The sequence below is a fragment of the Neltuma alba genome, unplaced genomic scaffold (genome assembly GCF_004799145.2).
Source record: "Neltuma alba isolate B1F8T4 unplaced genomic scaffold, ASM479914v2 tig00010342_pilon, whole genome shotgun sequence".
NCBI lineage: Eukaryota > Viridiplantae > Streptophyta > Magnoliopsida > Fabales > Fabaceae > Neltuma > Neltuma alba.
The window spans coordinates 190406-213441 of record NW_021635252.1 but is presented as its reverse complement, the minus strand read 5'-3'; the positions used below and the strand labels follow the sequence as shown (position 1 = coordinate 213441).

General features: G+C 29.4%; 2 protein-coding genes across 2 annotated transcripts; both read left to right on the top strand.

Annotated features, from left to right (window-relative positions):
* The first annotated feature begins 8562 nt into the window (after window positions 1-8562).
* LOC114755807 (nudix hydrolase 18, mitochondrial) lies at window positions 8563-10124 on the top strand. Its single transcript, XM_028944683.1, has 5 exons — window positions 8563-8704; window positions 8978-9089; window positions 9184-9267; window positions 9357-9485; window positions 9607-10124. The coding sequence occupies exons 1-5, from the start codon at window positions 8607-8609 to the stop codon at window positions 9775-9777; spliced, it is 594 nt and encodes a 197-aa protein (XP_028800516.1). The 5' UTR covers window positions 8563-8606; the 3' UTR covers window positions 9778-10124.
* A 3685-nt stretch (window positions 10125-13809) lies between these two features.
* On the top strand, window positions 13810-15610 carry LOC114755806 (plasmodesmata-located protein 7-like). The gene is made up of 3 exons (XM_028944682.1): window positions 13810-14611; window positions 15243-15359; window positions 15590-15610. Exons 1-3 carry the CDS (start codon window positions 13870-13872, stop codon window positions 15595-15597), a joined length of 867 nt encoding a protein of 288 aa, XP_028800515.1. The 5' UTR covers window positions 13810-13869; the 3' UTR covers window positions 15598-15610.
* The last annotated feature ends 7426 nt before the right edge of the window (window positions 15611-23036 follow it).

The window sequence follows — 23036 nt, the reverse complement described above, 5'->3', positions numbered from 1 at the left end:
AATTTAAATGTACTCATAAAACAAACAGTAAATTTGCATCATTTTCTTGAAAGTTGGGCGCGGTTAGGACGACGAAGATGCAAGCATGCTTCTTCCCCATCACTACATACAACCCTCATCACTTCATGCCATTATATATATTTTTATGGAGAATTATTTGATATTTAATGTCACCGACCTACCTAAATTTGAGTCGAGTTGAGGAAGTAGCTATGGCATAGTTTATGTATACTATATTCGGTCCTTAATATAAGACCCAGTTAATTAATTTGATAAGATTAAAGAAGTTACCAAACTACTTAATTATAGCATAAGTTACACGATCTTTATAAAGTACTTACGTAGATCATTAGATTATATATATCAATTTAGAAATGATACAAATTAGTTTGAAGAAAAATAATAAATATAAATAGTTTAAAGTGATTTAGTAATTTCTTTAGTTTATCCAAATTAGTCAATTAGGCATTAGATTAAGGACGAATATATTATATACATATATTTCAAAATTTAAATATGTGATCCAATTTCTCCTAGGGTACTAAGAACATGAGGTAAGCTCTCTTAAGTCTTAACTAATTTGTTCTGCTCGCAAATCCTGATAATTATTTGAATATCTAATTATTTGTTTAAGGGACGAAATCAATATTACTTACACCAATATGAGTTGGTCAAATATGAGTTAAAAGCATATCATCAAGATGTTTTGTTTTAAATATTGTTTGTAATTGGGTTGAATGACATTTTTACTCTTTAATTATTCATGAAAAAAAAAATCCAGTATCCTAAATTATATAGGGCAACGTCCCTCTTAAACAGTATTTTACCTTGGGAATATTGAAATTGTTACATTTTAAAAACTTTACAGACATATAACATTGCTCCATATAAGAGTTTAGAATATCATCTTGTGCTCCTCCGCGAATAACGGAAGGCTATAATTTTATACTCCCTCCTGTGTGTTTTTTTTTTTTTTTTACAGCACTCCCTCCTGTGTTTATTAAGCTTCAAAATAACTAATTTGCTTATAATGAAAAGTAGTTGAACTTAGTTAAAAGCAATAAATAAATTAAAAATATATATTATTTAAAATATATCCTCATATATAATTAAAGAGGGTAAATGAGAAACAATAAATGATTAAGAGTGTGGCGGATAAGAGAGAATAAATAATTAAAGATAAAATTTCAAAAAATACAGTAAATATTAAGATGAATTTAAATTAAAATTTATAAAATAAACTGCATCCAGTCCTCACCAAATTTAAAGTTTATTAATAGCACTGGAGGTACAAGTAACGATAAAGACTAAAGTGGCATGATGAATCAAACACCATCAATCTGGTTGCATATTTGACTGAATTTCTGGCCTCTTGACGTAGGATCTCACTTCAAATATACTATTTTTTTCTGCAAACCCATGATTTTGGCTTTCAGAAAGTTCTTGGCTTCACCAATCCTCTGCCGAAAGAGAAGTGCACTAAAACATATACAACGTCATTCATAATATTATAACTGCACAATGCACCCTTTTTCTTTTGAATAATTGCAAATATATCTCGTTGGAACAAACGGAAAGCAGAAGGAAAAAGAAGTTATGGCATATGAAAACCAAATACGTCATCACCTCCTGACCCCTCAAGTCCCTTGGGAGGCATGCATGACGTACTAATTAATGGCTTGATTTGAAAAGTAAAAAATATTACAAATTATTCTCACTGAATCTGTCACTGCAGATTAATTTATATACTCCTTTAATCTTTAATATAAAAACCACTTAAATAATTAAAATAGATTAATAAATTTTTTAATTTTAATAAATGTGACATTATCTTCCTAAAATACTCTTATGTGATACTCCCTCCGTTCCTTATTATAAGAGATAAATAACCGAAGTACGTTAATAAAAAAAACAGTTAAAATTAGTTAAGAACAATTAATGTGTAAAAAGTACAATTTTTTCCAAAAATGCCCTCATTAATAAGGAGAGAGAACATGAGAGAGAACAATTAAATTATTAAAAGAAAGAGAAGTGAGAAGGAGAGAGAGTGTGAGTTGGAGATAATAAATATGGGTAAAATAGAAAATCAACACAAAAAAGTAGAGACAACTTTTAAGTGTCTCTTATATATAGAAACATGCCATAAGCATCAAATGTCTCTTATAATAAGGAACAGAGGGAGTATTATATTATATATTAGTTAATACATTACATAGTTTAGTTTAAAAAAAATTATAAATATGAAAAGTAAAATAGATCAGGGTCTGATATTTAAGACTAAAATTAACTCTATAAGTAGTTTTCATATTTAGAAAATTATATCAGATTAAACTCATGACTTGAAATGCGAAGCCAACATACTTCGCAAACCTCTGAGCCACGAGTTCGAGTTCGAGTTCGTAACGTCGTAGTTCTTATACTATTTCCGGTTTTTAATATAAGATATTGTTTAATTTTATTTTAGTCTTAAATATAAGACCTCAATCTATTTTGTCTATTATATTTATGTATTTTTTCCGAAGGTAATCCTTTGAACAATGGTAATTCTAGTCAATATGCTTGATTAGCAAAGATATTTTAAGAAAAGCAATACATATTTATTACGCATAACTAACTTAATTTTTTTTTTTAATCTCTTCAAATTAGTCAACCAGTTCTTATAATTAAAACCGGAAGTAGTATTTAAGATTGGACAAATATATAAAAGCTTATATGCGTCACATTCAAGCATATATCAATCTATATATTGACTGCATGAATTAGGTTGATGTAGTTTAGTTTTGAATGTGAGACTCTTTTATTCGTGGAGACGACACTGTTAACTTAAAGCTCGTCTGTTGTGGCAGGTGGACCTGTATAATTAAGAATTTGGTTATACTAGGTCCAGGGGAGCGCCTGGTGCCAGAAAAAACTTATTATCTAAGGTTTTTAAACTTTTATTTTAATTAGAATTTAGGGGGAAATATGTAAGCATGATTGAAAGCAGCCATTAACTTCATCTTAATTACTCTTTTAGTTCTTAATATAAGACATATTTAACTAATTTGATTAGATAAAGAAAATTAGATAAATTAATTAATCATAAGAAATCTGATATGTTTTTTTTCTAAAACACTATAATCATCTTCCTTAATATCTTCTGTTATTTACCTATTTGATTATAATTGAGGGGATATTAAGATAATTTAGGCAAAAATGATAAATATGATAAAATGATCTTACATTTATGACCAAAATCAATTCAATAATTAAGTCTTATATTAAAAATTAAAAGAATAAAACATAGTATTGATGATGACCTTTTCTACGTATATGATTAATGTCAGAAACACACACTCAGATTAACTTAACAGAACTTTCCCGCCGCGCCCCCGGGGGGCGTTTATGATCCATTCAAAATCTTCAACTTGGAAAAATAAATGATATAATTGGGCTGCTAATCTTGGATTATTTTTTTAAAGTTAAAATTATGACTTCATATGCAAATATTAAAAGTCAAGCTTAATTTACAAAATTAGCGTACGTAAACTTGAAAAGCCGTGTATCAACAAAATTAACGTTGGATATGATTCTATTTGTGAAAATATGACAACTTTTCCAAATTTCAACGAAACAATTATTTCAAGTTTGTTGCATATATCGCTTCTTTCTATATTTAGTTTCTTTTGCAATTGGCATGTAAAAATTTCATAGTCTCCCAAGAGATTAACATCAGTATTAAATATAAAATATAAAAATTATAGCAACCAATGTTATTCACAAAAATGAAAAGAGTAGTTCAGCTTTTATACTCCATGGAATGTAAATATAAAATATAAAAATGTTAAAAATGGCTGTGGTCAAGGAAATTTACGCGTTATTTTGGCTTACCAGTTAAAGTTGAATACATTGCACTCCGCGTTATTATATTCCAGATGCATAGTATCTACTATTCCAAACATATTTTTCCTACGTTTCTAATTATAACTATGTTTTCAACTTTCAACCTGAAAATTCTCTCAAAGATCTTTCTTTGAAGTGCCGAGAGTTGAACAAAAAAAAGCACAAGAAAAAGAAAAAAAATGGAAAAGGTAAAAAAAAAAACCATTTTTCACTTGATAATTATTACAGAAGAAAAAGGTAATTATAAAATATCTTTATTTGCATTAAACGAAGTCATATAGTTTCATACTATAGACGTTATTCATCATGTATATAATCATCTCTGTTCATAATTTTATTTTATTTTTTTAACATTCAATAAGAATCTCGATTTCAAATTTCTTGCCAACGACTTCGTCTGTATATAATTTATTTTAAGAAATTTTTATTTTAAGAAATTAAATTTTTTATTTAAAATTAAATTAAATATCAAACTAGCTCTCAAATTTGTTAGTTGAAGAGGTGTTTGGTTATGTTTTTAAAGATCATGCACGAAAGCTATACTCATATTTATTAGTCGAACCAATTCAGTATTTTTGGGGAAATTATATTAGAGTTTTGACCTTGATAAGTGTCTTAGCTAATCTTAGATTTAATTTATGTAATTTGAGAATTTATATTTACGTTTTTCTAATTCAATAATTTCGAATAAATCTTGGTAAGCTGTTTTTGTCCTTGATCTCCGCACATTCCCCACGATGGCCCTAATAATTCTCTTATAAAGAAGCCAGATGTCATTTTTCTGAATAAACAAATGTCATTTTCCCTTCTTAATATAATGATACTTGAATATATGCCTGAATAATATTAATTGTTTAAAAAAAAATTGTGGTTTTCCCTTCTCAATATATTCTCCAAGTTTTGAGTGTCCGGTAGTTTTCCGTCGGTGAGCCTCTGCTTCGCGGTTGCCGGCCCCACCCGGCCACCGCCTTCCCCCCCCCCCCCATTGTGACGTCAAATAAATCTAGCTACGAAATATATATATATATATATATCAATGTTTATAGATACTAATATTTAAAAGTAAATATAATTATACATGATTACTTTTTCGAAACCATGGAGACGAAGAGAATAATTTACCAAAAAGTTTATTCTGAAATTTCTTTTTCTGTTTGTTTATGTTTTCTATTTACGGTATTGTTTTGGTTTTGCTTTATTCGATATTCCAAAAGGAGTAGTGCAAATGTTGTAATGTTGTTTACAAAATTACACATTAAAACACGAATAAAAAATAATTAAATAAAACTGCATGCACTAATTAAGGAAGTGGATAATAACATGCAATTATTTTATTCCTCATCTGTTTATTTTTTTAAAACAAATGATACGAGAATTTTGGAAATTATGTTGACACGCCATCACATCCTCCAATATTTTCATGGGCTGGTCCATCCATTAAAGTCCCCTGAAAGAGATGCCATGAAAGCGAAATAAGGATGTAGTTTTTATTATCGTAGAAAATTATGAAGATAATATTAAGAAGAAGAAGAAAATAAAATATCACTTTATTTTTTGTTTGAATTAATTTCAGTTCCACAAATTTTAAAATAACACTATTTAAGAAATTTATAGAAGATTGATTCTTTGTCCTCCATGTTTGCTATTATTGAGCAATAAATTAAGTCCTAACGCTATTGATGAAAGTTACCACTCTGTTTCTTATTATAGGTTATTTGTACCCCAAAAGTTCCTTTCAAAATATAAGTCACTTTTAGTATAATTAACGATCTTTTTTTAATTTTACCCCTATTAATTTAATAAAAAATTAATTAATCTCTCTCTCAACTTTTCATTTCCTATGCAATCTATCCTCTCCCCTCTCTCTACTTTTAATAAGGATAAATATGAAAAAAAACTGATTAATTTAATATGTTTCTTGGTTTGCGGGTTTGAAATACAATTGACTTATAATAAGAAACAGAGTGGTACTAGTCATGGATATTTATATATATATATATTGTTGATGAATTATTTTGAAAAAGAAACAATGATATACAGATATAGTCAGGCCTCTTGCCCGTATCCATATATCACAATTTATACAATAACTTTTTATAGCAGGACATGTGATTTAATAAGGATAATAATTACATTATTATTTAATTATAATCACATAGGAAAAAATAGAATGTAATGAATTTATGTGATAAAAAAAATTGACATAATAAATATATAAAAAACTTGACTTGAGTATTTTCTTTTAATAAATTCATATTAAGATCGGGTAGCTCAGTGGCACCAAATGCGTAGTTTTTTTTTTTTCCCCCAGGCATGATGTCAATTCCAACCTTTTGTAAAAGGCATAATAGGTGCTTGAATTATAAATAAAAAAAAAAGTAAATTCGTAGCAAGCCATACCCATACCGTATATTGTGCTATGCATTATTGAATAAAAAATAATGAGAATAAATAATCATAGCTAAAGATCGTTGAATAAATAAGATATAAATACTTTTATAAATAAAAAGAACAAAATTTATAAATAAGAGAGTTCATTTTTAAAATTCCATAAATAGTAGGAATACACATGTATGATGTCACTGTACAAGAAAAGAAAAGGATAACCTTTTTTTTTTTTGACCAGCGAAAAGAACAGGATCACTTGACCAGAGAAAAGGACAAAGGGAACATGTCCTTGCCAGAATGCACCATGCGAACCACGCAATTCGTAACTTTTTTTTTTTAATATTATTATTATTAGTCATTCTTATCACTAATATAAAAGTTAGTTTGGTTTTCAATTTAGTCTTAAATATAAAAATATAATTCACTTTATCTTTTATATTTATCTATTTCTTCCAAAGTATTTATCTTTCCTCTTTATAAGAAACTTTAAATATATTTCATATAGACCAAGAAAAAAATCTTAAAATGCATCAGCTCTCCATTAAAACATAACATTTTCTAACTTTATCCATATTGAATATATATATCTTTAGAAGAGAATAATTATCTATACTATAATAAATGAAGGATGAAATAGTATATTCACGCTAAAAATTTAATGAAGTGATTTATAAATAAGAAAAAAAAATTCTCTCTACCTTATAAAAGGACCAAATGAGTAGTTTTTGTAATAATTACGCATGTTAAATATTTTATCAAATGATAGTTTTAACTCATATCCGTAATTAATAAGGGTATTCTAAAAAAAAATAATACTTATTTATTACAAATAACTAATTTAACTAATTTTTTTAATTTTTTAAAATTAGTATATTAAAGACTGATGTTAGTATATAACAAACCAAGAAGCAATTCACATTTAGTATAAGAAACAATTATCATCTCTATCTTTTTTTAATAAAAAAAATACTTGCAAGATGTCTCAATTTTTTATGGTTAGTTTTTTATTTTATCCGTATTAATTATTTATTTTAATATTTAATATATTTATGATCTTATTTTCTGAAATATTATTTATTTATTTATTTATTCATTCTCTTATATTCTCCCTCCATAAACGAGGATATTCTGTAGAAAAGGCTTCCAATTTGTACATATTTATTATTTTTAATTAAACTTAACTGAGATCTAGTCAAATATTTCTTATAAAAAGAGACGTAGAGAGTAACTCATAACCTAGCAAAGCAAAGCATGCACAAGTAATGTAATACATAACGAGCTACTCTCTTTTTTCCCCTAGTTTACCTGTCATCAGTTTTATTTTTGTTGGACTTTTTTTGCCAGCCAATTCTTGTTGGACTGAACTTAGAAGATTTTTATAGCATGTTTAATTATTTATCTTCAAAACTCAATTTGAACCTTTTGCTTTGGATGAAGTTCTGGAAAACCCAACAGATTATTGCTTCCCATGAATGGAATTTTGAGAAACTCAAACGAATTGACCCACTTGGCTCATGAACTTGTTTATTTATTGGGTTAATAGAAACCCATCTGTATTTTTTATTGAAAAATAAATTCAAAAGGTTGAAATCTTGGGGCAAAAAAGCTAAAAATCAGAAGTTAAAGAAAATTGCTTCAATTTTATTTAGAGTAGATTTTAGATAAAAATTTAATTGCTCCTAAAACCATGTTAAATATTTTTTTTTTTTATCTAACTAGTTCTGTAACCCTAGAGTTCACTGTCTTCATGATAAACTGGACCCAACTTGACATATGATTATATATATATATATATATATATATATATTTATATATATAATATTGTTATTTATGTTTTGTATTTGTAAATATTATATTGAATGATTTAAAAAGCAGTAGAACACAATTATAATCACTTCATTTCTAAAATCTAATGTTCCTCCCATCCAAAATATAAAGTTCATTTTATAGTGTAATTTTAATTTTATTAAAAAAATTACGGTTGAAATTACCTAAAACGATTAACATTTCTAAAGTTTGATCAGAGAGTCTCCTAAACTTAACTGTGGTGGAAGAATAGGCAGGAAAATTGAGAGCCACATAGGAAGAGAGTGACACGTCATCAACACGTGTCAAAGGAATGTGCGTGCGAGTGCTGGGAGCAAAAGGGGTCCCACAGAAGGGGGTCACTTAGGTAATTAAACTGCTTTTTTACTCTTTCCGGAAAAGCCTCATCTTTTGCCTCCTCCCTAACCGCTTCCCCATTATTAAAGGGGGCCACCTTCCGCTTCTCTCCCTCTCATGCTATCCACTCGCTTCAATCACCCTCCCCCACCTTCTTCTTCTTGCCACCGGAAATGGTCGCTCTGGTTTCCCAAGACAATGTGGTCGCATTGGTTTCTCGCACCGGCCGCGAATTGCAGCGTTACCGGAAAGGCCGCCGCCAAGTCGTCGGGTTCGTCTCTTTTCCTTTTAACTTTCTTCTCAGGGCTATTCCCGTATTCTGGACTGTTTAATTGATTCCTTCGTGGCCTTGGGTTTCCGGGATTTGTGGGTGCTTGCTTGAAGACAACCTTAGGAGCTAAAGGTTTCACCTTTCTCCTGGTTTTCTTCATAGTAACGGGGGCACAGCACGGGGCATAAGTGTGCGGATTTGCTTCTGTGGTGAAGGGGTTTTTGAGGAAAAACGAACCATTTGATTGATTTTTACGGTCGAAATTATGTGCAGGTGTATACCGTACAGATACAAGATGGAGGAGCAAGGTTCCATGGAGGCGTCAGGAGAACTAGAAGTTCTGGTAATCAGTTCACAGAAAGGCAAAGGGATGCTATTTCCAAAGGTATTTTCCACCCACCCACCTTCCTACAAATATGCATGTTAGTAAATAATTAACTGTGATTTACATTATTAATAACCTTGTTGACCAAAACCAGGGAGGCTGGGAATTAGACGAATCCCAAAAGGAGGCCGCTGTGAGAGAAACCATTGAAGAAGCAGGAGTTCGGGGCATTGTTGGGGTAAGCAAACAGCCAAACAAGCCCTTCACTTTCTCCTTCATGATTCATAAACCTGTTAATCTGATTCTGTATATTGTGTTTGGTTTCAGGGTAAACTGGGTAAGTGGAGCTTCAAGAGCAAAACCCATGACACCTTCTATGAAGGCTACATGTTCCCTCTCCTTGTTCAAGAACAGCTTGAACTCTGGCCTGAGCAGAACTTCCGTCAAAGAATCTGGGTAAGTGATCAATCACCTATTGAATTCCTAAAAATTTCACCACAGATGGTTTGGTACTGGACCATGTGACCAATCTGAAATATAGTTAGGCTCATTCTCAGATTGATTTGATTGTGCGTAGATGAGTGTTGACGAAGCAAGAGAAGTGTGTCAGCACTGGTGGATGAAGGAAGCATTGGACAGACTGGTGAATCGACTGAGGGCTAATAAGAAGCTTGGACTAGAGAAACAAGAAGGTTCTTTGAAGAACAATGGAGGATTGGAGATGGAAACTCTGATGATTTGTAAATAGATGATGAGAATTTAGTAGAGAGATTAGAGAGGTTCTATATTTTGTCTTTTTCTCTCGGATCTTATCAACCGCGATGATCAGGAAGAGTAGGAGGAGGAGGAGGATGAAAACCCAGGATTTAATTCTGCAATTGTACTGCAAGATGATAGAAAGATATAGTAGTAAATAATTTTCTAGATCAGATCAGATTAGTGTTTTGAGTCTTCTTTTCTCTCTCTGATTTGGGTTGATTGGAATCTGATTCCTGCAAAAATCTTGTGTTAATTTGTGGGGATTCCATCTGTAATCTGTTGACCCTCATATAGTCATATCTCAAACAGAATGCAGATGGTCATAATTTAAAGGAAGAAAAGAGATGCCGTTGCTGCGATTTTCCGCATGATTTTGAACCCCACTTGGATTTCTCTCACTGGAAAAGCGTTGGCGGGGTAATACTAATATCCAGTTAATTCCAAGACCTTCTGATCATGTTAATTGATTGAGTTTCTAGAATCCACCAATGAACAGATTCTTTATGCTGGGGCCTCAAATCGAACAAGCAAGTACAGCAACAAGTTTGCCGTGAGGCAAACAAAACCGTTATAAATATGCTGTTTTTTCAGTCTTAAAAAAAAAGACAATATTTGAAAATATCTATAAAATTTAGGGTCGAAGGTCCGTTATTTTTACTTTAATCATGTTACTATTTAGGTAGTATTCATGAAATCAAGTTTTTGTTTTCGTAAAATAATTATATCTTTTTAATTATGAATATAAAAATTCAACATTAGTTGTATATATTTACTGTCTCTTTTTTTTATTGGTATTCTCAAATTACTTTGGAGCTGTAGTTAATTTTAGGTAAACCTGCCCAATAAGTGCGATAAATTTACTGTCTCTATTTTTTTCCCCCTTCTTTTTGGGGGAAAAATCATAAATAACTATTTATATTTTTATTTGAAAAAAAAGCAATTGTGTTATCATTAAATATATATGTCACGAATAAAGAAATTATATTAAAAGAGTTATTCAAATTAGTCCAACATACAAAAGTCACAACAATGCAAGAGACGAATTTTTTTTAAAAACAAAAAATCATCATTCCCAGAAGCCATTTAGGATCTGTTTGGTATAAGGGAAATGAAGGAAAAGAGAAGGGACAAAAATTTTTAATGAGTTTGTTTTAAAAAAATTAAAGAAGTGGAGTTATAAAATTTTGATAAAAAGAAAATATAAAATAAAAGAATGAGAAAAATTTATTAAAAAAATTTTAATCCCACTTCTTCAATTTTTAAAATGAATTGAAAATGAATGGACCCTTAAAAGTTTCAAACTTCCCCGCATAATCTTGAAGACAGACGGCGGCGGAATCCTCCTTTTTTAAAAATATCTCTTATAAATCATAATGTTTTTTTTTTTGGCCAGAGAAATCATACCGATTACAATATATGAAAAATTAATTTATTTTTAAGCTCTATATGTTACGTTTGCTACAAAGTAATAAAAATGAGATATAAGAATTAGGATTGAGATTGAAAACATATGTTAAAAGGATATTTAGCATGGGTGATTTCTTATCACATGGAATTAAACAATCCTATATAAATATTATTGAAGAATACCACCTCTCCTCATAATATTTCCCAATCTCATATATATAAGTTTGTCTAATTCCAAATATCATGTAATTACTCATGCTAAATACTTTTTTAATATAGTTTTGTATTTTCAATCTCAATCTTTATCTCTTATTTTTAATGCTTTATACCAAACGGAAACATAAATTACATTTATTTACTTATTTATTTTACTTCAGTATGGTTTGTTGGCCAACTATTCTTTCTTTTTCTCCTTTGTTTTTTATGGATACAAACTAAAACATATTTCTTACGACTCCATCATCCAATGATTTGTTTCTTAACATTTCCACCTTGTCTTACATCACCCCCCCCTTCTCATCTTTATTTGATTCGCTTTTTTTTTTTTTGTGGTAACGCTCATCTTTATTTGATTTGATATGAGTTTTTATCTCTCTCCAACAGTCGTTGTTTGGTAAAATTACATTTTCAAGCCCTTTCGAGACGCGGGATAAATATAAAACATAGTTATATATAAAAATATCGCAATTAAAAACAAGGACAGTTAAATATAATATATTTTACGTTTTTGCTAAAAGCCCCCCCGGCTACATATACACATGAGATTGAATATATATATATATATATATATGGAATAAATATTATAGACATAAAATGGCTCCTATTGGAGGCATTGTTGAACTGTAAAAATAAAAAAAATTAATACAAACTTTGATCTTTTAAGTTTATTTTTATTTTGGTTTTGGTCTTTCAAGTTTTTTTTTCATTTAAAACATTAGTCCATATAATCCAATAAAACTTGAATTATTTTACCCTTAAAAGATGAAAACCAAAATGAAGGTAAACTTATAAAACTAAAGATTATATTAACCCAAATAAAATCAATTAACAGTTTTTGCAGCTGAATCAGTAGGGTTGACGTTCATTTTTGGGATGTGGCCCAAAGAGCCCATTTGAGGGAAGTGTGGGCTGGGCCTTCCCTTCTCTCTTGCTGATGCTTCTTTTTCTTTATCCAGTACATGGTTCCGCTTGCTCGTTCTGAGCTTTTCTCCTTCTTCCCTGTCGCCATTGTACAGGTAGAACCTTTTTCATCCTTATTTATTTCTCTTGATTTGAATTTTTATTTTTTATTTTTTGGTTAAATATAAGTCATATTCCAGATTTCAATATATAATTATTGCGTGTTTTCAATAATAATAATACCTCTATCAAAAGATAGTTAAAATTCAAAATATATGGGAAGTGTGATTGATATGATTTAATTTCCACTTTGATCTTCTCATTGAAAAAAAAAAAAAAGCACAAGTAAATAACATAGGAAACATTAATTTTGTCAAATTTGTGTTTGCATATATCACTGGATTCACATGAAATATTGTGTGTCTCTCCTAACTTCACATCTTCTTCCTTTTTTTCTTTATTCAGGGTCACATGCATGTTCACACCGCCCGACTAATAGTGCGATGCCACACTTGTTATTTTCTGTCTTCTTCTGATCTGCATATAAAGCTGTGTATGATCATCCATTCTCACGACGCCACACTCCTTAATCCTTATATCGCCTATATAAAGCTTATCCCACGTGGATTCTCTCTATAGCCTATATTTTATCCCAATAATATTCTATTTTAATATTCTATATATATATACTACTATCATCTGGAAAGTGCACCATTTATAAAAGAAAACTCCAATGCAAGTTTAATTTATTCGATAGAGAAAGCCAACATCATAAATTAAACTAGACATTATATATTTATGCTTAATTACTTAAATCAAGTGACTGGTTTCCTGCCCAAAAAAAAGAAGAAGTGATGAGTCAATAAAGACATCTCGTTATTATTTCTGCATGACTAGCTACTACATTTGCATATTATCTAAAACATGCTATATACTCTTCTGATCCTTAATATAAAATCCAATTGTTAAGTTGGTTTTGATCCTAAATATAAGACTCATTTCTTATATTTATCAATTTTCTCTAAATTATCCCTATAGATACTCCCTCAACCATAATCAAGTAAAAGAAGAAGAGGGAATATTAAAAAAGATGATTATAGTATTTTAGAAAAAACATGTCACATTTCTTATAACTAACTAACTTTTCTAACTTTCTTAATCTAATCAAAATAGTTAAATGGGTCTTATATTACTGACCGGAGGAATATATATATATATATATATATGCATGTTTCCCTAAAATGACCCCCCTGAATTCAAATTTCTTTCCGTCTAGCTAGATATCTCTTGAAATGCAAGAACATGGACGTATCTTAAAATAAAGAAAATGCATATGAAAGCTTTTTCCTGTATATAAGAAAAGCCATGCATAATAATTTTTCCAATAATTTAAAGCAACTATCTTAGCTATCTATCGCAAGTGTTTCCTTCTGAATTTCAAATATAAATCACTCAGCTACTATCTCCTCCTCTACTTCAAATTACAGCTTCTCCACCACCTCATCACCATCTTCATCACTGTACTCTCTCTCTCTCTCCCCCTCTCTCTGTAAACATGGCGAAAACCATGCCTTCTCCCTCACTACTCATATTTCTCCTCCTCGCCACCGCCGTCTCTTACACTTCCTCCCACTCTCACTCGACCTCCGTAGACTCCTTCATCTTCGCCGGCTGCACCCAACAGAAGTACTCCTCGGACTCTCCTTATTCCTCCAACCTCCAGGCCTTACTCACCTCCCTCCTCAGCTCCGCCACCTACTCTTCTTACTCCAACTTCACCGTCCTCGGCTCCTCCGCCGTCTATGGCCTGTACCAGTGCCGTGGCGACCTCTCCATGCCCGACTGCTCTTCCTGCGTCTCCCACTCCCTCTCCCGTCTCTCCGCCCTTTGCCCCTCCACCTGTGGAGCCGCCGTCCAGCTCGACGGCTGCTTCGTCAGGTATGATAACGCCACCTTCGTCGGCGTCGAGGACAAGACCGTCGTTTTCAAGAAATGCGGACCTTCCGCAGGAAGTAGTAGCACTAGCAGCAGCAACGATATGGGAAGCACGGAGGCGGTGCTGGCTGGGTTGTCGGGTTCGGCTGGATATTTCAGGGTGGTTGGGTCGGGTAATGTGCAGGGCGTGGCTCAGTGCAGCGGCGATCTTGCGTTCGATCAGTGCCGGGACTGTCTGTCGGAGGCAATCCGACGGCTCAAAAGCGACTGTGGAAGTGCCAATTACGGGGACATGTTCTTGGGGAAATGTTATGCGAGATACTCAGTTGGTGGGGCCCACGCCTATGAACCCAAGGCCCACGGTAAGGCCCATAGCTGCCTTATTTTTAATTTTTAAATTAAAGTAAACTTTCATTAAATATCCCAATTTATGATTCTTTTTATTGTCAAAAACTTCAAACAATATTGTTAAATATAATAATATTATCCCATCATTTTATATTTTTTAAATTTTATGTAGATATTTTTCAAAATAAACAGTAAATCATGAATATATCTCTTTAGTTTTATTAAATTCACATGCATTCTTTTTATGTTTTAAAGTGTACACAAAATTTGAATTTAGAAGAATTTGTAAATTTTGAAAAATTCTTTTATGAATTTTACATTAAAATAAGTGTCTGATTTTAAAAGAATGTGTAATGTAATTAAATGCATTATTTTGTAAGCAAAGTAAGATAAATGTGGGATTGTTACATTTAAATAGAATAAAGTATTTTTTATACTATTTATTTTTATTATTAAGATATTTTTATGCTATCTATTATTATATATTAGAACATGAGTAGTAATGAACATATTAAAATTTCATTATACGAAGCACAAGCATATTCAGTATCCATAGGAATCCTGAATATTCTGCTTATATTTGTAATTAGTTGTGATAAAGTTAATGGAAGTCATTATATAGGTTAATTTATGAATTAGTTGCAGGTAAATCAAAGAATGGAGGAGAAAAGACATTTGTGATTATAATTGGATTATTAGCAGGATTAGCTGTCCTTGTTATTTTCCTTGCTTTCTTAAAGAGCATTTGCACAAGAGGACATGGTAATATTCTTCTACTATTAATTTTAATTATTTTCTTCAATATTATCTCTGGTCCTAGTTATAAAATCTTGTTTGTAAAATACAAATAAGGTATTATAACTAGAATCAGAGATAGTACGATTCATCACACTACCTTTTTACATAATATTCTTTTGATCCTAAATATAAGACCTCTTTTGTATTTAGAAGAAGAGGAGTACTTATTTTCCCTTTATCTTTTTTTGATGCAGGCAAGTAAATAAATAATAACAGAAAGAAAAAAAAAAGTTGTGTCAAACTCAGCAGCTTCGCACGTCTCCTGGTTCGCTTTACTTTTTTTTCTGCTTTGCTTTTTTGCCTCTCTAATTTTGTATCATCGACTGAGCTTTTTTTTTTCTTTCCATTTTTTCCTTTTATTTAAGTTATGTTTTATACTTTTTAGCATCCACAATTTAAGAATTCAATTCAAAGGGCACTCGTTTGAATGAATGCAAATTAAAGGAAAAGAGGAGAGCAAAAGCCAGCCTGAAATATTCTATTTTCCTTCCTCCCTTGCTAAAGTTATGTACTTTTGTTTCATTTCATACATAAAAAAGAAATGCAAAAAATATATATAGAATTATAATAATATATTTTTCCTCATAAAGCTGAAGGAAAAAAAAAAAAAAAAAAAAAAAAAAAGCTTCACCGATCTATGGATCATTGGTATATGCGTTGTTCAACTTTAGGGACAAGTATGGATCTATGATGGAATTTTCATGTGATTCTCGTAAATCTTGATTTATTCTTGTAAGACCATGGCTTTATGATGTCCTTTTTCTTGTTAGCTTACGCTTAATACAATAATTCTATTTAAGAATTGTGGGCACATTTATTTTAAAATTTATGGTTTTGATAAAAAGATGTGATATAGTCATCTCACTTAACTTACTTGGTGTGCGTGTGTGATGAATGACTCATTTGAAAAACTTCATAATACAAAACTAAAATACAATTTAACTAAATACAGACACATGTATTTTAAAAATAAAAAGAAAACACTCCCTCCAATCTTTATCATAAGCAACTAATAATTAATAATTAGTTGAAATCAATTATTTATTGTAAAATTTTAAAGGGTTGATATAATTTTTAATCTTTTAAATTTGTCTTTATTTTCGTGTTGGTCTTCAAATTTCAAACTATAAATTTTGGTCCCTCAAAAGGCAAAATGGTCCAAATTTTTATTAGATTATAGGGATTAATATTATCAATAAAAGGAAGTTTAAGGGACCAACACCTATGATTTAAAATTTGAAGGACTAAAATCAAAATAATGACAAATTTAAGAGACCAAAATTTACATGAACCAAATTTTAAAATTATATTTAGTAAAATTCACTAGTTTTGCAAATCCACAATAAATATGAAATACATTAAAATTTCCTCATCAATTTTTTCTAAATGAAAATTCACCGTTATCATCAGCATATACTGCCACCAGTCCATAAATACAACTTTAGTCAACTGACTCTTATATTAAGAATTGGAGATAGTAATAATTATGTAAGAAATCCTATTACTATAATGAGCTTTGATCATATGGGTCAGCCCAAAACATATCAGTTGGGGAAAATGGACCAAGGTAACCCAAATCATTTGGATTAGTGGATTATAAAGGTCAGCCCATATCGTATTGTTCTTTCATAAAAGTTTAAATAATTAAAAAAAAGGGATAATTAATATATAAGTCCTTATAGTTTTAACTGGTTTTTAATCAGATCCCTATAATTTTTTTTCTTTTTATCAGGTCCTTATTGTTTTACTTTGTTTTTAATTGGGTCCTTGTAGTTTTTATTCTTTATTTTACAAATAATAACATTTAAAAAATATATAAATTATTGTAACAATCTTATGTTAGTATTCTTTTAAATTTTTAGTTAAACAAATACATTATTTATTTTCAATTCGAATTTTTATAATTATAAAATTCAAATTATAATAATAAATTTTTCTAAAATTAAAATATGATTATAAATAATTTATATTTAAGTATAATTATTATTCTGATTATTTATTAATTACTAAATGATTATATTAATTATTTTGTCCAATTATATAATTATTAATTTAAAAATGAAATTAATTTTAAAGAATAAAGTTAATAAATAATTTTTCAAAAACTACAAAGCACCTAATTAAAAAATAAGTGAAACTATAAGGACCTGATAAAAAGAAAAAAAGAAGAAGGACCTAATTAAAAATAAACGAAAGTAAAAAGATCTAATAAAAAAAAAAATTTTATAAGGACCTAATTAAAAATCAGATGAAACTATAAGGATCTGGAGATTAATTATCCCTTTAAAAAACCTTGAATAGAACCCATATGATTAACATAATTACATAAGCCCCATCTTAACCCCACATCCAAACATTAATTTAAACCCTATAGTCTGCTTTCAATGACAATAAAGTGTACATTAATTATGAACAGAAACCTTCAACAAAAATATTCATTTCATTTAATATTCGTACAACGACAACGTACCAATTTGATTTGCCATTTGAAATTTCAAAACATTGTCTCTAAAAAGACTAAATCAAATAGAGATCTTTATCCCAGTTTGTACCCTGCACTTTTGCTCTCTCTGTTCTTTTAACTAAGCATGAGTTGGCTTTTACTTAATAACGTTTAGCTCCCTCATGCAAGGCATCCAAAGCTTAACAATTAAGGACGCCAAACAATCTTCTGCTTAAACAAAATATGTGTGTGTATGTGTGTATAACTTCCTTTATTCCTTAAGGTATGACATTTTTTGGAAAATTTTTATGATATAAAATACCGTATAATATACTATGTAAAAATTCAATAGCATTATATTCTTCTCTCTCACAAACGTTCTAATTAATTGTATTGCAGATGGAAATTATATAAGAAAGAAATTAAAGTTAATTAAGATAAATGGGTTTTAATTGGAGGATAATCTTAAAAAAGGAGTAATAACTTCTTCTTCTTCTTGTTTTGTTTTCACTATTTTAATGATACAAAGAACCTAAGAGAATAGATGCAAATGATTGTTTAAAAAGTTTAATTTAAATAGTTTATCAAAGCTGAATTTTGCCCCCCAAAAAGGGTTATTCTAAAAGTAATTCAACTGGCACTTTGATAACATTTTATCATGTTTAGCTCAATATAAAATTATTTTTCAAGATTAACAGGGTGCTTTGTATTTTTTTAAAAAAAGTTAATACAATTTTTTATTCTTTAATTTTGTTTTTATTTTAGTTTTAATCTCTCAAATTTCAAACTATAGTTCTTCAAGTTTCTTTTTATCTAAGAAATTGGTCCTTGTAATTTAATAAAGACTTAGGTTATTTTGCCCTTTCAGAAATCAAAACTTATAGTTTGAAATTTGAGAGACCAAAATCAAAATAAGTTAATGTTTTGAAGCATGAAAATATGTGTTTAATTAATTTAGTTATATTATTAAATACATACCAAAATATGACATTTAAGAAAAACGAAGCATGTCGTTTAGGCAATTTTTAGAGAATGCTAGGACTGTAAAGTCATTTTCAGAAATCACTTAAGATTACAGATTAGGGAGACCATGAGAAAGCACTAATCCGAATTCAATAAATCTAATAAGGTGTCTAATTTGACCTGCATTTTTAAATGATTGAAATAATAAAGTTACCAATTGATTTATGAGTTGATATATAAATCAAATTAGTAGGCAGGACAATGATGAAGGAACTTTTGAATTAATTGACAACTATCATTCACTGAAAGAAAAATGAAGATTGTGAGGGAAATTACTTATAAGAGAAGAGTTTGTTTGAATCGATGTATGGCATGAAACTAATTTCACTCATAATTTTGTATATGAATAATTTTAAAAAAATAATAAATATGAGAAATAAGATATATTTAAAATTAAAATAAAATCATTAATTAATTCTTATATTTAATATCAGAGGTGCTTAATTTTATTTCTTAGTTACAAAGCAAGATAATTATTTGGGTTGAGACAAAATGTGGAAGGGAAACAAGGGTACAAGGGTACGGGCCAGTACACTGCAGAATGGTTGGGCCACACTAAGTTACCTAAAGATTTGTGTAATTTTGTCCAACAACATAAAAGAAACGATTAAATTCAAGCATGTTTCAGGAAAGGGTGTTTTAAGCTTCATACTCATCCGATGCTTAATATAAGACCAAATTCTTAAATTGGTTTTAGTTCTAAATATAAGAATCATTTATCATATTTATCAATTTTCTCTAAATTATCCTTATGGATACTCCCTCAATTATAATCAAGTAGAAGAGAGAGATGGGGTATTAAGAAAGATGATTATAGTATTTTAAGAAAAATGTGTCACTTTTCTTATAATTAACTGACTTACCTAACTTTCTTAATCTAATCAAATTAGTTAAATGGATCTTTATATTAAGGACCGGAGGAATATTAACTAAGTAACTTTTTCAAAAATCTTAAGTAAGGCTTATATTTTCATTAACCAGGTCTTCTTCAATTCATATTACTTGGAACTCAATGATATTTTTGGCCTTTTACCCTTAACACTGTCTGTTGTCCTTAATATAAAAATTAGTTAGTAATTGTGTTTGGTTATAAATACAAGATCTTAATTTATTTTGTCTTTTAAATTTATAATTTATTTTTAAAAAAATTTATATTGACTATACATTTTAAGGAGATTTCTATACAAAAAATAGTTATGTTTAAGGAGATACTTTAAAGAATTCCGTAATATCACACCTTGGATGACATGCAATTTATGTAATCTAATTTGGCATTTTTATCTAATCAGTTTGTTCCTTTAATGTGCTAGAGTTTGTTGCATGTGTTTATTCCAAAACTTATTAGTTAAAGACGTTTGATTAATTAATAAAAATTTTAGAAAAAATTAATCTTTTGATCCTTCAAGTTTTAACTCACTTATAACTCAATCCCTCAACTATTACTCGATATAACCCAGTCTTTAAACTTTTAACTTATTTATAACTCAGTCTCTAATCTTTTCAAATTTAATAATTCAATCCTTATCATATATAATTTATTTTTAGTCATCACATAATTATCTTACATGGCAAAAAAATATTATTTTATGCTTCTAAAAATTGCTGACACGTTATCTAGCACAAGTTATACGTATTTAATATTTCTTTTTAGGGAAAAAAATAGAGTTCGTCACTTTTCCTGTCCAGTGGAAGTGAAAGAAGCAACTAAGCTTCTATCCATGGTGCCTTAAAGGAAATACTAATCATGGCCAGGAATGAAACGATCCCAGAACAAGTGCCTTAAAGGAGCCAATAAAGAGGTGAAGTTGTGAGTTATGAAGTTTAGTACCTATAGTGAGCTGTAATTAGCCCAGCATTCATAAAAAGAGACGAAGCAGAGAGGCTTGTAGAATTTTACGAGCAGTGCAATTCTAATCCTTCAAAACCTCAGCGATCCTTCTCTTCCTTTTTTTCATGATTAACTTGAGAGGTAAAGGAATTTCTTCTGATTCATTTCTATTTGATCATGATATTCCTGCTAAGAATGTTGTTTTTAAGCTTGTGTTTTGATGTTCGTTTTAGTTTGGGTGCAAAGGTTCCTCCTCCTTTCATTTCTACCGGACGAGAAAGATGACGAACTGTTTTTTTCTTCCCTAAAAAAAATAAATACATATAAGTTGAGTTGGATGACATGTGAGCAATTTTTAGTGGTATTAAATAGTATTTTTTGCCATGTAAGATAATTATTTGATGACTAAAAATAAATTATATATGATAAGAATTAAATTATTAAATTAGAAAAGATTAGGGATTGAGTTATAAACAAATCAAAAGTTTAAAGATTGAGTTACACCGAGTCATAATAAAAAGATTACTTTATAAGTGAGTTAAAAATTGAAAACTAAAAGACTAATTTTTTCAAAAACTTATAATTAACTAGGAATATTAAAATATTAAAAAAACATATTTATATTATAATAAAGTGAAATATGTAAGCAAGAGCGGCCCACTGATGATTCCGTAACATTGAGGAGCACGAGGCCATTCGATAGGGACAATATTCCTTTGCGAAGCCATGAGGATGACGCATGGATGCGGCATTTATTTTTATTTGGAGTTAATATAATTTTGAGCCTCATAATTTTTTTTTTTGATTTTAATCTCTCAAATTTTAAATAAGATAGTTTGATTTTTTAATTAGTCCTTACAATTTAATAAAAACCTAGATCATTTTATCTTTTGAAAGAACAAAAGTTATGACTTAAAATTCAAGAAATCAAAATTAAAATAATAACAAACTTGATAATAAATTGTAAGGACAAAGTTGTGCATGTGCCACCTTATCTTATCCTTCCTCTTCGCAATTATATTTATATTCTAAAACAATATTAAAAAAAACAACTAAATAAAAGCCTATCTAAATGTAAGAGCAAAGTAGTATACATCGCTCGAATATTATTTTTCTGTAATACCTAACAAGTAAATCTTATTTATTATATTGATGTTATTTTTCTATTGTATTCGGTACTCCTTATGTTATTTTTTTAGTTATCTTTTACATCTTAATGTTATTTACTCCTCTGATTCTAAATATAAGACCCTTATACTATAAGGGTCTTATATTTAGAACTGAAAGAATATAATTTAAAGTGTTATATGTATTTTAAATAAGATCAGGATATCCGAAGCACGGAATAAATAATATGAGGATGTTAGATGAATTATAAATAAAATTAAGATATAAAATTTAATTAAGAAAATAATATCAAAATACTAAATGTTATTTTACATATACACCCCACAAGTGAAGACGACGCCTAACGAGTAACGAATTTCCCCCATCAAGTGGGGAAGCATCATTAATCATACTGCCATAACATGCAAGTTTGTTCGTTAGTGTTTTGCTCCCTAGAAAATTTCTTCTACATCTTAATTTATATTTTTCTTGTTCGAACATCCTCATTTATTTATTTATTTACATATATATTGTTTATATAAAGTGCATGCATCTCTCTGGTCAAAAAAATATAAAGTGCATGCATCATGTTGCTTTTTGCGTGCCTAAATATAATAAGCAATTTTTAACTATATGCCAGTCAATGAGCTTTTTTCTTAAAATTTCTTTATTTGTTTTAATTCTACTCCTGATAAATTAGGAATATTTGTTAAAATATTTTTTGAAAAGATATTTAAAAAATTATAGAATTATTAACAATTTATTTAGCAATATAAGAATAATAAATAATAATCTCTTAAATAAATCTTTGTAAATATCATACTAAAATTTTGACAAAAAATGTTATACTATTTTTTATTTAATATAAGATCATTTTGTAATTGGATTTTTTTTTAAATTTATTAAAATGAATCTTATTATCGTGTTACTCTATAATGTCTTATTTTGTAGGAGTAAAATGTGAAACTTGTAGTTGTTTACATATTATTCCCGGGGAACCGTGCCATTCGCATGATCATATACCCTCGTCCGGCAATTTGTGTTTGTGGAGACTGTGGTGACGAGAATGCCCCTGACAGTGAGCTGGCTTGAGAAAAATTAAAAAATCATTATTTCGGGCAACTAACGGCCTGCGGCTAACCGAAAGCTTAAACCGGCTCCCAGAGGTGGGGACCACTGTGGCCAGAATTTCCCTATTTGGATTACGCTTTATTTATGTGATAGCCCCACCAGCCAAATA

What these genes read in the sequence shown, in the direction of transcription:
- LOC114755807 (XM_028944683.1), top strand. Translation starts at nt 8,607, where the DNA reads ATGGTCGCTCTGGTTTCCCAAGACAATGTGGTCGCATTGGTTTCTCGC. An exon ending in AAGGGATGCTATTTCCAAAG is followed by an intron (nt 9,090 to 9,183) that starts GTATTTTCCACC and finishes GACCAAAACCAG; the next exon opens with GGAGGCTGGGAATTAGACGA. An exon ending in GAGTTCGGGGCATTGTTGGG is followed by an intron (nt 9,268 to 9,356) that starts GTAAGCAAACAG and finishes GTTTGGTTTCAG; the next exon opens with GGTAAACTGGGTAAGTGGAG.
- LOC114755806 (XM_028944682.1), top strand. Translation starts at nt 13,870, where the DNA reads ATGGCGAAAACCATGCCTTCTCCCTCACTACTCATATTTCTCCTCCTC. An exon ending in CTATGAACCCAAGGCCCACG is followed by an intron (nt 14,612 to 15,242) that starts GTAAGGCCCATA and finishes AATTAGTTGCAG; the next exon opens with GTAAATCAAAGAATGGAGGA.